The sequence below is a fragment of the Bombina bombina genome, chromosome 7, assembly GCF_027579735.1.
Source record: "Bombina bombina isolate aBomBom1 chromosome 7, aBomBom1.pri, whole genome shotgun sequence".
In the NCBI taxonomy this organism is placed as follows: domain Eukaryota; kingdom Metazoa; phylum Chordata; class Amphibia; order Anura; family Bombinatoridae; genus Bombina; species Bombina bombina.
The window spans coordinates 429,521,283-429,535,919 of NC_069505.1; the positions used below are offsets into that span (position 1 = coordinate 429,521,283).

Consider the following 14,637-nt stretch of genomic DNA (forward strand, 5'->3'; position numbering starts at 1 on the left):
CAGGAGGTAAGTTAGGTTCATATTTAACATGTCATGTGGGAACTAGGATGTGATCAGCACCTGCCTGCACCTCATGCAACAGTGATTTTAAGAGGGAGCAGTTAGGTTTAATCATAAGTATGAAAATGCTGCACTCTTGCAGTTGATTCAAAGAAATGTACATTTTTCCTCTTTTATGCAGCTACCGGGAAATTGTACTAGATGAAAAGTGTCTGTCCATTCTGGGATGGAAACTACGTTGTGCAACCCCCCCCCCCCCAATAGTGTCTCTATAATTGTATTACCCACAGACCTTAATCATATCACAAGCACAAACTCAGAATTTACCTCTCATTCTGCAGTTGCCACTTGCCTGGTGTAGACAACAGTATATGTAGTTGAAGGACGGCTGGAGGATGCGCACACTGCATGGACTGCACTTACCACACAAACTACTCACTGAAAGTGAAATTGTGACCATCAGGGTGTCAGTAATCAAGACGAGTATGTTTAGGTTTTTCAGACAACTGCTCTCGAGAGTACAAGGGAGTTTTATTAAAAAAAGTTAAATGAAAAACAACTGTCTTTTTTTAACAATATTTAGAACATTTCATAACTAACATATTATTTGCAGCAAACTATAATACACATACAAACAAGACTAACCAATTATACATACCTACAGTTTATCACAGTTAGGGCTAGAATACAAGTTAAGCACAAATGTGTGCTTATGCAAGCGTATTATTTGAGCTTAACTTGGCAATACCAGAGCCTGCGTTCGCATTGCTGGAAGCCAAGCACTCACATGAGCGTGCTTCCATAGGCTCCAATGGCTGGCAGCCGCACACAAACACCTCATGCAGCACAGGGGGCAACTAGTGCAGTATTGGGCAGCAATAAATAAATAACAACATTTATGCTTACCTGATAAATTTCTTTCCGGACATGGAGAGTCCACAACGTCATTCCAATTACTAGTAGGATATTCAACTCCTGGCCAGCAGGAGGAGGCAAAGAGCACCCCAGCAAAGCTGTTAATTGTAACATCTCTTACTTATAACCCCCAGTCATTCAGCCGAAGGAAAATTGAAAAAGAAATAACAAAAGGGTGAAAAGGTGCCTGAGGTTTACTCAAAAAAACTGCAGAATTATAATTAAAAAGAGGGCGGGTCGGGGGCGGAGCCAAGCCATGCAGGTACATGGACGTGTAGTACACTAGCTCCGGGAATAAATCTCTCCGTTATGCCAAATATGACATGCTGAACTGAACTTCACTAACTGGCAGACCTCCTTTAAGATCTGGGGAATGCCATGATCTAAACCTGGACTTCAGACTTGCGGCTAATAAAGAACTCAGCAGAGATTCAGACCGCAACAACCGGAATACAGACCGCAATACCGCAACGCCATTAATACTATATCCTGGAATATAGGTAACGTACCCCCTACAAACTTACCCCAATTACACCTTACCGGGCAATCTGACAAAGGGGACAAAGTAAAAAGAGATCGGTCATCTGAAAGCACCGAATTAGGAACAATATCAAGCTGCTTTGCACACCAAATCGACACTCAGACTGAGGCCTATACCATGCGGCATATTAAAACGCCTGAATACTTTTAATTAAGTAGGCCTTTGGCGCAACACGAACTCTTAATATTTATTACTGGAATACCATTAAACCAGCGTCATAGTTTTCTTTAACAGAACACTCCTGCAGACTAAGTTTAAAAAGGAGATAAAACACACCAGAGGGAGGAAAATATATTCACAAATAATACGAAAGAGAAAATAATGGCGTCTAAGAGATTTGCCAAAAGCGACAAGATGACTAAAGTCCCATCTCAAACAAATACCTTAAATACCTTCTTTTCCACACAAGAAGTCATGGAAAGGGACCCAAAAAACACATCGCCTCTTAAAAGAGACACGCCATTAGAACAGACAAGTCACCCTCCAATATTGACACAGGAACATCTATTTAATATGCAAGAAGCGATACAAAACCTCTCCTCAAAGACAGATATAGCTGATCTGAAGTCTTTTATAAAAACAGAACTCACTGTCATCAGAAAATAAATCAATGATCTTGGCTCAAGAATAGAAGATTTGGAGGAAAGTCATGATACTCTATCGACAATGATGCAGTCAGCAGATAATTGTTTAGCTCAACACGCCACGTCTCTGCAATCTTTACAGGACAAAGTAGAAGACCTCGAGAATCGAGGTCGACGCAATAATTTGAGAGATCGTGGCATCCCAGAAACGATAGAACCTACAAATTTACTGTCATATCTCATAGAGCTATTCAACAACATTACAGACTCCACTCAGATATCAGAAATATCTATAGAAAGAGCCCACAGAGCTCTTAGGCCCAAGCCTTTACCATCTGCACCCCCGAGGGATGTTATTATTAAATTCCTACACTACAGAGACAGAGAAAAAATATGGTCAGTGGCTAGAACATCTAAGATAATAAAGTACCAAGACCAAGAGCTACAGATATACCAGGACTTATGCCCGGCAACAATAGAGAAAAGAAAAGCTGCTAGATTCCTAACGTCTGTCTTACAGGACAATAACATAAAATACAGGTGGGGATTTCCCTTCAGTGTTATAATTACTCACTCAGGAAAGCAATATATCTACAAAGACCCTTCGGACATAAACACATTATCCAAGAACCTGAACATTCATATTCCAGCCCCACCTATTCATGGAGAAGAGGAGACAGACATCTTACAACCAACGGGGAAAATTCAGTCACCTAAGGCCCAACGATCTCACTGGAATACAGTGACCCGTAAATCAGACAAGAATCTGACCAGGAACAATAATAGGACACCAACCTGAAAGACTGATCCTCTCCAAATCGCCAGATGATTAAGACATCATCAGATGGATGAGTACCAACATGATATAATGTTTACATTACAGAGACTAAGGTTAACTTTAATATTAACCAAATGAAATAAGGGTAACAGATAACCTAAAAAAGGAGTAATGCATGAGGGAAGCTAGTTATGAAGTTAATATATAATAACTAATCAACATGTGTTAAACGTTTTGTATTTTCTCATTAGTTTAAGGTATGATGGGGAGAGATAGATCTCACCCCCACGATGCGACTATGCGAAGGCGGTGACTTAACCGCGTTTGTATACTGGCATCATTTGTTTAGTTGTTTGTTATTTGTTTGTTATTACTGTTTTTACTGTTTTCATAGTTCATTATTGAACAACACCACAAACATGCAATGGCACAATTTAGGTTACTTAATAATACAAAAGCTGTACCCTTTTTATGTCAGGACATTAATTTTTGCTCTCACAGACATCATCAACACCATTTATTATCTATTAAGAAATCACCATGACATCCTATAACTCCAAACATTTAATACACATTCTCACAGCCAACACCAAGGGACTAAATTCGCCAAAAAAAAGGAATATAGCCCTAATAGATTTTAAAAGATTAGCAGGAGATATTCTATTACAGGAGACCCACTTTATAAAAGGGAGAGAACCCAAAACATTCCAATATAAATTTGGCACTTGCTATTACGCATCTAATTTAAAAAAAAAAAAACACAAGGAGTAGGAATACTTATTAAGAAGGGAACCCCATTTCAGGAACTCCAAATAGTTAGGGACAAAGAGGGACGATATATATTAGTTAATGGACTACTATATGGCCGACCAGTGACGCTGTTATCTTTATATGCTCCATCTTTAAAACAAAACCTATTTCTTCAAAAGATAAACAGCCTGATTTTTGAATTTTCAAAAGGCATAATAATAATGGGGGGAGATTTGAACTTAGCACTACAACCAGAACTGGACTGCTCCACTACACATTCCTCCTCCCCTAAATCCACAATACAAAAAACAAACTTGCTCCTAAAGCAAATAGCAGTGAAAGATGTATGGAGGACATTACACCCAAAAAGGAGAGACTATACATTCTACTCCCACCCCCACAAAAGGTATAGCAGAATAGACTACATCTTCACTGATGTCACAGGCCTTACTCTGTTTCACTCAGCGAAACTACACACGACAACCTGGACGGACCACAACATAGTACACTGCGCGTTAGTATGGCCAAATAAACCAATCACAGATTATGGGGGGTAGTTATCAACGTGTCTACTTTTCCTGCCTTCGCCGGCCCAATACGCCCGCCTAAGCTCGCCTCACATCGCCGCCGCGGACCTGCAAAAATTTGCCTAAGTTATCAAAAAAGCTGTCAAAAAGCCGCGCACCAAGTACTGGGCGATGAGCAGCGGACTGTGAGAGTTATCACTCATCCGATCTCGCTGCTCTTCAGCTTTTTCACAGCTTTCTTGCTAGCCTGTCACTAAGCACTCACACTAAACTACACTGTTCTACCCCCTATACCGGCGCCCCCGGAGCCTCCCGCAACTAAATAAAGTTACTAACCCCTAAACCGCCACTCCTAGACCCCGCCGCAACTCTTATAAATGTATTAACCCCTAAACCGCCGCTCCCGGACACCGCTGCCACCTACATTATACCGAGTAACCCCTATCCTGCCCCCCCTACACCGTCGCCCTCTATAATAAAGTTATTAACCCCTATCCTGCTGATCCCGCACCTCGCCGCAACTAAATAGTTTAACCCCTAAACCGCCGCTCCCTGACCCCGCTGCAACCTATATTAAATTTATTAACCCCTATCCTGCCCCCCCTACACCGTCGCCACCTATAATAAATTTATTAACCCCTATCCTGCCCCCCACTACACCGCCGCCACTGTAATAAATGTATTAACCCCTAAACCTAAGTCTAACACTAACCCTAACACCCCCTAACTTAAATATTAATTAAATAAATCTAAATAATATTTCTATTATTAACTAAATTAATCCTATTTAAAACTAAATACTTACCTTTAAAATAAACCCTAATATAGCTACAATATAAATAATAATTATATTGTAGCTATTTTAGGATTTATTTTTATTTTACAGGCAAATTTCAATTTATTTTAACTAGGTACAATAGCTATTAAATAGTTATTAACTATTTAATAGCTTACCTAGCTAAAATAAAGAGAAATTAACCTGTAAAATAAAAACTAACCTAAGTTACAATTACACCTAACACTACACTATACTTAAATAAATTATTCCTATTTAAAACTAAATACTTACCTGTAAAATAAACCCTAAGATAGCTACAATGTAATTAATAATTACATTGTAGCTATCTTAGGATTTATATTTATTTTACAGGTAACTTTGTATTTATTTTAGCTAGTTAGAATAGTTATTAAATAGTTATTAACTATTTAATAACTACCTAGCTAAAAGAAATACAAAATTACCTGTAAAATAAATCCTAACCTAAGTTACAATTAAACCTAACACTACACTATCATTAAATAAATTAAATAAATTAACTACAAATAACTACAATTAAATACAATTACATAAACTAACTAAAGTACAAAAAATAAAAAAAGCTAAGTTACAAAAAAAAAAAATATGTTACAAACATTTAAAAAATATTACAACAATTTTAAGCTAATTACACCTAATCTAAGCCCCCTAATAAAATAACAAACCCCCCAAAATAAAAAAATGCCCTACCCTATTCTAAATTAAAAAAGTTCAAAGCTCTTTTACCTTACCAGCCCTTAAAAGGGCCTTTTGTGGGGCATGCCCCAAAGAATTCAGCTCTTTTGCCTGTAAAAGAAAAATACAAACCCCCCCAACATTAAAACCCACCACCCACATACCCCTAATCTAACCCAAACCCCCTTAAAATAACCTAACACTAATCCCCTGAAGATCATCCTACCTTGAGTCGTCTTCACTCAGCCGAGCAGCGATGGAACCGAAGAGGACATCCGGAGCGGCAGAAGTTATCCTCCAAGGGGCGCTGAAGAAGTCTTCTATCCGGGCGATGTCATCTTCCAAGAGGCGCTGAAGAAGTCTTCTATCCGGGCGATGTCATCTTCCAAGAGGCGCTGAAGAAGTCTTCTATCCGGGCGATGTCATCTTCCAAGAGGCGCTGAAGAAGTCTTCTATCTGGGCGATGTCATCTTCCAAGAGGAGCTGAAGAAGTCTTCTATCCGGGCGATGTCATCTTCCAAGAGGCGCTGAAGAAGTCTTCTATCCGGGCGATGTCATCTTCCAAGCTGGGTCTTCAATCTTCATCCCGCCGACGCGGAACATCCTTCTTTACCGACAGACTACCGACGAATGAAGGCTCCTTTAAGGGACGTCATCCAAGATGGCGTCTCTTCAATTCCGATTGGCTGATAGGATTCTATCAGCCAATCGGAATTAAGCTAGGAAAAATCTGATTGGCTGATTGAATCAGCCAATCAGATTCAAGTTCAATCCGATTGGCTGATCCAATCAGCCAATCAGATTGAGCTTGCATTCTATTGGCTGATCGGAACAGCCAATAGAATGCGAGCTCAATCTGATTGGCTGATTGGATCAGCCAATCGGATTGAACTTGAATCTGATTGGCTGATTCAATCAGCCAATCAGATTTTTCCTACCTTAATTCCGATTGGCTGATAGAATCCTATCAGCCAATCGGAATTGAAGGGACGCCATCTTGGATGACGTCCCTTAAAGGAGCCTTCATTCGTCGGTAGTCCGTCGGTAAAGAAGGATGTTCCGCGTCGGCGGGATGAAGATTGAAGACCCCGCTTGGAAGATGACATCGCCCGGATAGAAGACTTCTTCAGCGCCTCTTGGAAGATGACATCGCCCGGATAGAAGACTTCTTCAGCACCTCTTGGAAGATGACATCGCCCGGATAGAAGACTTCTTCAGCGCCTCTTGGAAGATGACATCGCCCGGATAGAAGACTTCTTCAGCGCCTCTTGGAGGATAACTTCTGCTGCTCCGGATGTCCTCTTCGGTTCCATCGCTGCTCGGCTGAGTGAAGACGACTCAAGGTAGGATGATCTTCAGGGGATTAGTGTTAGGTTATTTTAAGGGGGGTTTGGGTTAGATTAGGGTATGGGGGTGGTGGGTTTTAATGTTGGGGGGGGGTTGTATTTTTCTTTTACAGGCAAAAGAGCTGAATTCTTTGGGGCATGCCCCACAAAAGGCCCTTTTAAGGGCTGGTAAGGTAAAAGAGCTTTGAACTTTTTTAATTTAGAATAGGGTAGGGCATTTTTTTATTTTGGGGGGGGGTTTGTTATTTTTTTAGGGGGCTTAGATTAGGTGTAATTAGCTTAAAATTGTTGTAATATTTTTTAAATGTTTGGAACCTATTTTTTTATTTTTTGTAACTTAGCTTTTTTTATTTTTTGTACTTTAGTTAGTTTATGTAATTGTATTTAATTGTAGTTATTTGTAGTTAATTTATTTAATTTATTTAATGATAGTGTAGTGTTAGGTTTAATTGTAACTTAGGTTAGGATTTATTTTACAGGTAATTTTGTATTTCTTTTAGCTAGGTAGTTATTAAATAGTTAATAACTATTTAATAACTATTCTAACTAGCTAAAATAAATACAAAGTTACCTGTAAAATAAATATAAATCCTAAAATAGCTACAATGTAATTATTAATTACATTGTAGCTATCTTAGGCCTAGATTTGGAGTTTGGCGTTAGCCGTGAAAACCAGCGTTAGAGGCTCCTAACGCTGGTTTTAGGCTAACTCCGGTATTTGGAGTCACTCAAAAAAGGGTCTAACGCTCACTTTTCAGCCGCGACTTTTCCATACCGCAGATCCCCTTACGTCAATTGCGTATCCTATCTTTTCAATGGGATCTTTCTAACTCCGGTATTTAGAGTCGTGTCTGAAGTGAGCGTTAGACATCTAACGACAAAACTCCAGCCGCAGGAAAAAAGTCAGTAGTTAAGAGCTTTTTGGGCTAACGCCGGTTCATAAAGCTCTTAACTACTGTACTCTAAAGTACACTAACACCTATAAACTACCTATGTACCCCTAAACCGAGGTCCCCCCACATCGCCGCCACTCTATTTTTTTTTTAACCCCTAATCTGCCGACCGCAAAGCGCCGCCAGCTAAGTTATCCCTATGTACCCCTAATCTGCTGCCCCTAACACCGCCGACCCCTGTATTATATTTATTAACCCCTAACCTGCCCCCCACAACGTCGCCGCCAGCTACCTACAATAATTAACCCCTAATCTGCCGACCACAAAGTGCCGCCACCTACATTATAGCTATGTACCCCTAATCTGCTGCCCCTAACACCGCCGACCCCTATATTATATTTATTAACCCCTAATCTGCCGCCCTCAACGTCGCCTCCACCTGCCTACACTTATTAACCCCTAATCTGCCGACTGGACCGCACCGCTATTATAATAAAGTTATTAACCCCTAATCCGCCTCACTAACCCTATAATAAATAGTATTAACCCCTAATCTGCCCTCCCTAACATCGCCGACACCTAACTTCAAACATTAACCCCTAATCTGCCAACCGGAGCTCACCGCTATTCTAATAAATGTATTAACCCCTAAAGCTAAGTCTAACCCTAACACTAACACCCCCCTAAATTAAATATAATTTTAATCTAACGAAATTAATTAACTCTTATTAAATAAATTATTCCTATTTAAAGCTAAATACTTACCTGTAAAATAAATCCTAATATAGCTACAATATAAATTATAATTACATTGTAGCTATTTTAGGATTAATATTTATTTTACAGGTAACTTTGTAATTATTTTAACCAGGTACAATAGCTATTAAATAGTTAAGAACTATTTAATAGTTACCTAGTTAAAATAATAACAAAATTACCTGTAAAATAAATCCTAACCTAAGTTACAATTAAACCTAACACTATACTATCATTAAATTAATTAAATAAAATACCTACAATTACCTACAATTAAACCTAACACTACACTATCAATAAATTAATTAAATACAATATGTACAAATAACTACAATGAAATAAACTAACTAAAGTACAAAAAATAAAAAAGAACTAAGTTACAAAAAATAAAAAAATATTTACAAACATAAGAAAAATATTACAACAATTTTAAACTAATTACACCTACTCTAAGCCCCCTAATAAAATAACAAAGACCCCCAAAATAAAAAATGCCCTACCCTATTCTAAATTACTAAAGTTCAAAGCTCTTTTACCTTACCAGCCCTGAACAGGGCCCTTTGCGGGGCATGCCCCAAAAAGTTCAGCTCTTTTTCCTGTAAAAAAAAACATACAATACCCCCCCCAACATTACAACCCACCACCCACATACCCCTAATCTAACCCAAACCCCCCTTAAATAAACCTAACACTAAGCCCCTGAAGATCTTCCTACCTTGTCTTCACCCTGCCAGGTTCATCGATCGGTCCAGAAGAGCTCCTCCGATGTCCTGATCCAAGCCCAAGCAGGGGGCTGAAGATGTCCATGATCCGGTCGAAGTCTTCATCCAAGCGGGGCAGAAGAGGTCTTCCATCCGATTGAAGTCTTCATCCAGGCGGCATCTTCTATCGTCATCCATCCGGAGCGAAGCGGCAGCATCCTGAAGACCTCCGGCTTCGACGACTGAACGACGAATGACGGTTCCTTTAAATGACGTCATCCAAGATGGCGTCCCTCGAATTCCGATTGGCTGATCGGAACAGCCAATAGAATGCGAGCTCAATCTGATTGGCTGATTGGATCAGCCAATCGGATTGAACTTGATTCTGATTGGCTGATTCCATCAGCCAATCAGAATATTCCTACCTTAATTCCGATTGGCTGATAGAATCCTATCAGCCAATCGGAATTCGAGGGACGCCATCTTGGATGACGTCATTTAAAGGAACCGTCATTCGTCGTTCAGTCGTCGGGCAGGATGGATGTTCCGCGTCAGAGGTCTTCAGGATGCTGCCGCTTCGCTCCGGATGGATGACGATAGAAGATGCCGCCTGGATGAAGACTTCAATCGGATGGAAGACCTCTTCTGCCCCGCTTGGATGAAGACTTCGACCGGATCATGGACATCTTCAGCCCCCCGCTTGGGCTTGGATCAGGACATCGGAGGAGCTCTTCTGGACCGATCGGTGAACCTGGCAGGGTGAAGACAAGGTAGGAAGATCTTCAGGGGCTTAGTGTTAGGTTTATTTAAGGGGGGTTTGGGTTAGATTAGGGGTATGTGGGTGGTGGGTTGTAATGTTGGGGGGGGGGTATTGTATGTTTTTTTTTACAGGAAAAAGAGCTGAACTTTTTGGGGCATGCCCCGCAAAGGGCCCTGTTCAGGGCTGGTAAGGTAAAAGAGCTTTGAACTTTAGTAATTTAGAATAGGGTAGGGCATTTTTTATTTTGGGGGTCTTTGTTATTTTATTAGGGGGCTTAGAGTAGGTGTAATTAGTTTAAAATTGTTGTAATATTTTTCTTATGTTTGTAAATATTTTTTTATTTTTTGTAACTTAGTTCTTTTTTATTTTTTGTACTTTAGTTAGTTTATTTAAATGTATTTATTTGTAGGTATTGTATTTAATTAATGTATTGATAGTGTAGTGTTAGGTTTAATTGTAGGTAATTGTAGGTATTTTATTTAATTAATTTAATGATAGTATAGTGTTAGGTTTAATTGTAACTTAGGTTAGGATTTATTTTACAGGTAATTTTGTAATTATTTTAACTAGGTAACTATTAAATAGTTCTTATACTATTTAATAGCTATTGTACCTGGTTAAAATAATTACAAAGTTGCCTGTAAAATAAATATTAATCCTAAAATAGCTACAATATAACTATAATTTATATTGTAGCTATATTAGGATTTATTTTACAGGTAAGTATTTAGCTTTAAATAGGAATAATTTATTTAATAAGAGTTAATTTATTTTGTTAGAATAAAATTATATTTAACTTAGGGGGGTGTTAGTGTTAGGGTTAGACTTAGCTTTAGGGGTTAATACATTTATTAGAATAGCGGTGAGCTCCGGTCGGCAGATTAGGGGTTAATGTTTGAAGTTAGGTGTCGGCGATGTTAGGGAGGGCAGATTAGGGGTTAATACTATTTATTATAGGGTTAGTGAGGCGGATTAGGGGTTAATAACTTTATAATAATAGCGGTGCGGTCCGGTCGGCAGATTAGGGGTTAATAAGTGTAGGCAGGTGGAGGCGACGTTGTGGGGGGCAGATTAGGGGTTAATAAATATAATATAGGGGTCGGCGGTGTTAGGGGCAGCAGATTAGGGGTACATAAGGATAATGTAAGTAGCGGCGGTTTACGGAGCGGCAGATTAGGGGTTAAAAATAAAATGCAGGTGTCAGCGATAGCGGGGGCGGCAGATTAGGGGTTAATAAGTGTAAGGTTAGGGGTGTTTAGACTCGGGGTACATGTTAGGGTGTTAGGTGCAGACTTAGGAGGTGTTTCCGCATAGCAAACAATGGGGCTGCGTTAAGAGCTGAACGAGGCTTTTTTGCAGGTGTTAGGTTTTTTTTCAGCTCAAACAGCCCCATTGTTTTCTATGGGGGAATCGTGCACGAGCACGTTTTTGAGGCTGGCCGCTTGCGTAAGCAACTCTGGTATTGAGAGTTGAAGCTGCGTTAAAAATGCTCTACGCTCCTTTTTTGGAGCCTAACGCAGCCTTTATGTGGACTCTCAATACCAGAGTTATTTTTATGGTGCGGCCAGAAAAAAGCTGGCGTTAGCTTTTCGGGTCCTTACCGACAAAACTCCAAATCTAGCCGTTAGGGTTTATTTTACAGGTAAGTATTTAGTTTTAAATAGGAATAATTTATTTAATGATAGTGTAGTGTTAGGTGTAATTGTAACTTAGGTTAGTTTTTATTTTACAGGTAAATTTCTCTTTATTTTAGCTAGGTAAGCTATTAAATAGTTAATAACTATTTAATAGCTATTGTACCTAGTTAAAATAATTTGAAAGTTACCTGTAAAATAAAAATAAATCCTAACATAGGTACAATGTAATTATTATTTATATTGTAGATATATTAGGGTTTATTTTATAGGTAAGTATTTAGTTTTAAATATGATTAATTTAGTTCATAATATAAATATTATTTAGATTTATTTAATTAATATTTAAGTTAGGGGGGTGTTAGGGTTAGTGTTAGACTTAGGTTTAGGGGTTAATAAATTTATTACAGTGGCTGCGGTGTAGTGGGGGGCAGGATAGGGGTTAATAAATGTATTATAGGTGGCGACGGTGTAGGGGGGGCAGGATAGGGGTTAATAAATTTAATATAGGTTGCGGCAGGGTCCGGGAGCGGCGGTTTAGGGGTTAAACTATTTATTTAGTTGCGGCGAGGTGCGAGATCGGCAGGATAGGGGTTAATAACTTTAATATAGAGGGCGGCGGTATAGGGGGGGCAGGATAGGGGTTACTAGGTATAATGTAGGTGGCGGTGGGCTCCGGGAGCGGCGGTTTAGGGGTTAATACATTTATTATAGTTGCGGTGGGCTCCGGGAGCGGCGGTTTAGGGGTTAATATGTATAGAGTAGCTTGCGGTGGGCTCCGGGAGCGGTGGTTTAGGGGGTAATACATTTATTTAGTTGCGGCGGTGTAGGGGGGACAGATTAGTGGTGTTTAGACTCGGGGTACAAGTTAGGGTGTTAGGTGTAGACAGCTCCCATAGGAATCAATGGGATGTCTGGCAGCAGCGAACTTGTACTTTCGCTATGGTCAGACTCCCATTGATTCCTATGGGATCCGCCGCCTCCAGGGCGGCGGATTGAAAACCAGGTACGCTGGGCCGTAAAAGTGCCGAGCGTACCTGCTAGTCATTTGATAACTAGCAAAAGTAGTCAGATTGTGCCGCACTTGTGTGCGGAACATCTGGAGTGATGTAAGAATCGATCTGTGTCGGACTGAGTCCGGCGGATCGAAGTTTACGTCACAAAATTCTACTTTTGCCGGTCTGTAGCCTTTGATAACTAAGGCGAATCAGCCTCGCCACAAATACGCTGCGGAATTCCAGCGTATTTGAGGTTGACGGCTTGATAACTAGACCCCTATGTATGGAAATTAGATGAAAACTTGTTACACAACTTAGAAATCCAAACTAAAGTAGCAGAGAGCATAACAGAATATTTTGACTTTAATTCTGCATCACAAACCTCCCCCCAGACAAACTGGGAAGCACGCAAAGCGGTAATTAGAGGGGAGCTTATAGCACACAAAGCCCGACGGAATAAAATAAGCAGAGAAAAAACAGCAGACTTAATCCAAACGATTGAAGGACTTGAATCTCAGCACAAACTGACCCCTTCAGACACTCAAACGTTAGACACCCTGACTTTAAAAAAACAAGAACTAGCTAACATCCTCAACAAAGACCTTAACAAAAAGTATATGATGTTGAAACAATATGCATACATAACTCATAACAAACCAGGCAGATCGCTAGCAAGAATGGTGAAAAAACGTTCAAAAGCATCATACATTTTACAAATTAAAAACAGCAAGGGAATAACACAACATACATCGCATGATATAGCTTCAACATTTAGAGATTATTTTCAAAGACTATATAATCTCTCATCGAACGTATCACAAAACCATGCTCACTCACAACAGAGAACAGAAAACATAGAATCTTTTCTATCTCAGCTTAATTTACCCAAAATTACACAAGATCAATTAGATAATCTAGAGTTACCAATCACAGAGGCAGAAATAAACAATACAATCAAAAATCTTCCAACGGGAAAATCACCAGGCCCAGACGGCTTCAGTTATTCTTATTATACCAAGTTCAAAACCCTACTAATACCACATTTGCTGACATATTTTAACTCAATAAGCGAATCGTGCCCCTTCTCAAAATCAGCTTTAGAAGCTCACATCATAATGCTTCCCAAACCAGGAAGACCAACAGATAACCCCTCTAGCTACAGACCTATATCCTTAATCAATGCAGATGTTAAGATATATTCTAGAATCTTAGCAACACGATTAAACACATTTCTCCCAGAACTCATAGAACCAGACCAGGTGGGATTTATCCCAGGCAGAGAGGCAAAGGATGACATGGTCAGGGCCTTGAATCTTATACACTATGCAAGGAGGGAAAAAATACCTATGATCTTGCTGTCAACAGACGCAGAGAAGGCCTTTGACCGTGTCAGCTGGGATTTCCTTAGGCGAACCTTACAACACATGGGTATAGGTGACATAACAATTAACCGTATTTTCGCCATGTACCACCAACCAAGTGCAAAAAACATAATTTATGCTTACCTGATAAATTTATTTCTCTTGTAGTGTATCCAGTCCACGGATCATCCATTACTTGTGGGATATTCTCCTTCCCAACAGGAAGTTGCAAGAGGATCACCCACAGCAGAGCTGCTATATAGCTCCTCCCCTCACTGCCATATCCAGTCATTCGACCGAAACAAGACAAGAAAGGAGAAACCATAGGGTGCAGTGGTGACTGTAGTTTAATTAAAATTTAGACCTGCCTTAAAAGGACAGGGCGGGCAGTGGACTGGATACACTACAAGAGAAATAAATTTATCAGGTAAGCATAAATTATGTTTTCTCTTGTTAAGTGTATCCAGTCCACGGATCATCCATTACTTGTGGGATACCAATACCAAAGCTAAAGTACACGGATGATGGGAGGGACAAGGCAGGAACTTAAACGGAAGGAACCACTGCCTGTAGAACCTTTCTCCCAAAAACAGCCTCCGAA

General features: G+C 39.7%; 1 protein-coding gene across 1 annotated transcript in view; it reads right to left on the reverse strand.

Annotated features, from left to right (window-relative positions):
* MEI1 (meiotic double-stranded break formation protein 1) overlaps window positions 1-14,637 on the reverse strand; it is a 1,068,659-nt gene that overhangs the window by 376,782 nt on the left and 677,240 nt on the right. The window contains 1 exon segment of the mRNA XM_053689435.1: window positions 328-438. Coding sequence (XP_053545410.1) covers window positions 328-438 — 111 coding nt within the window.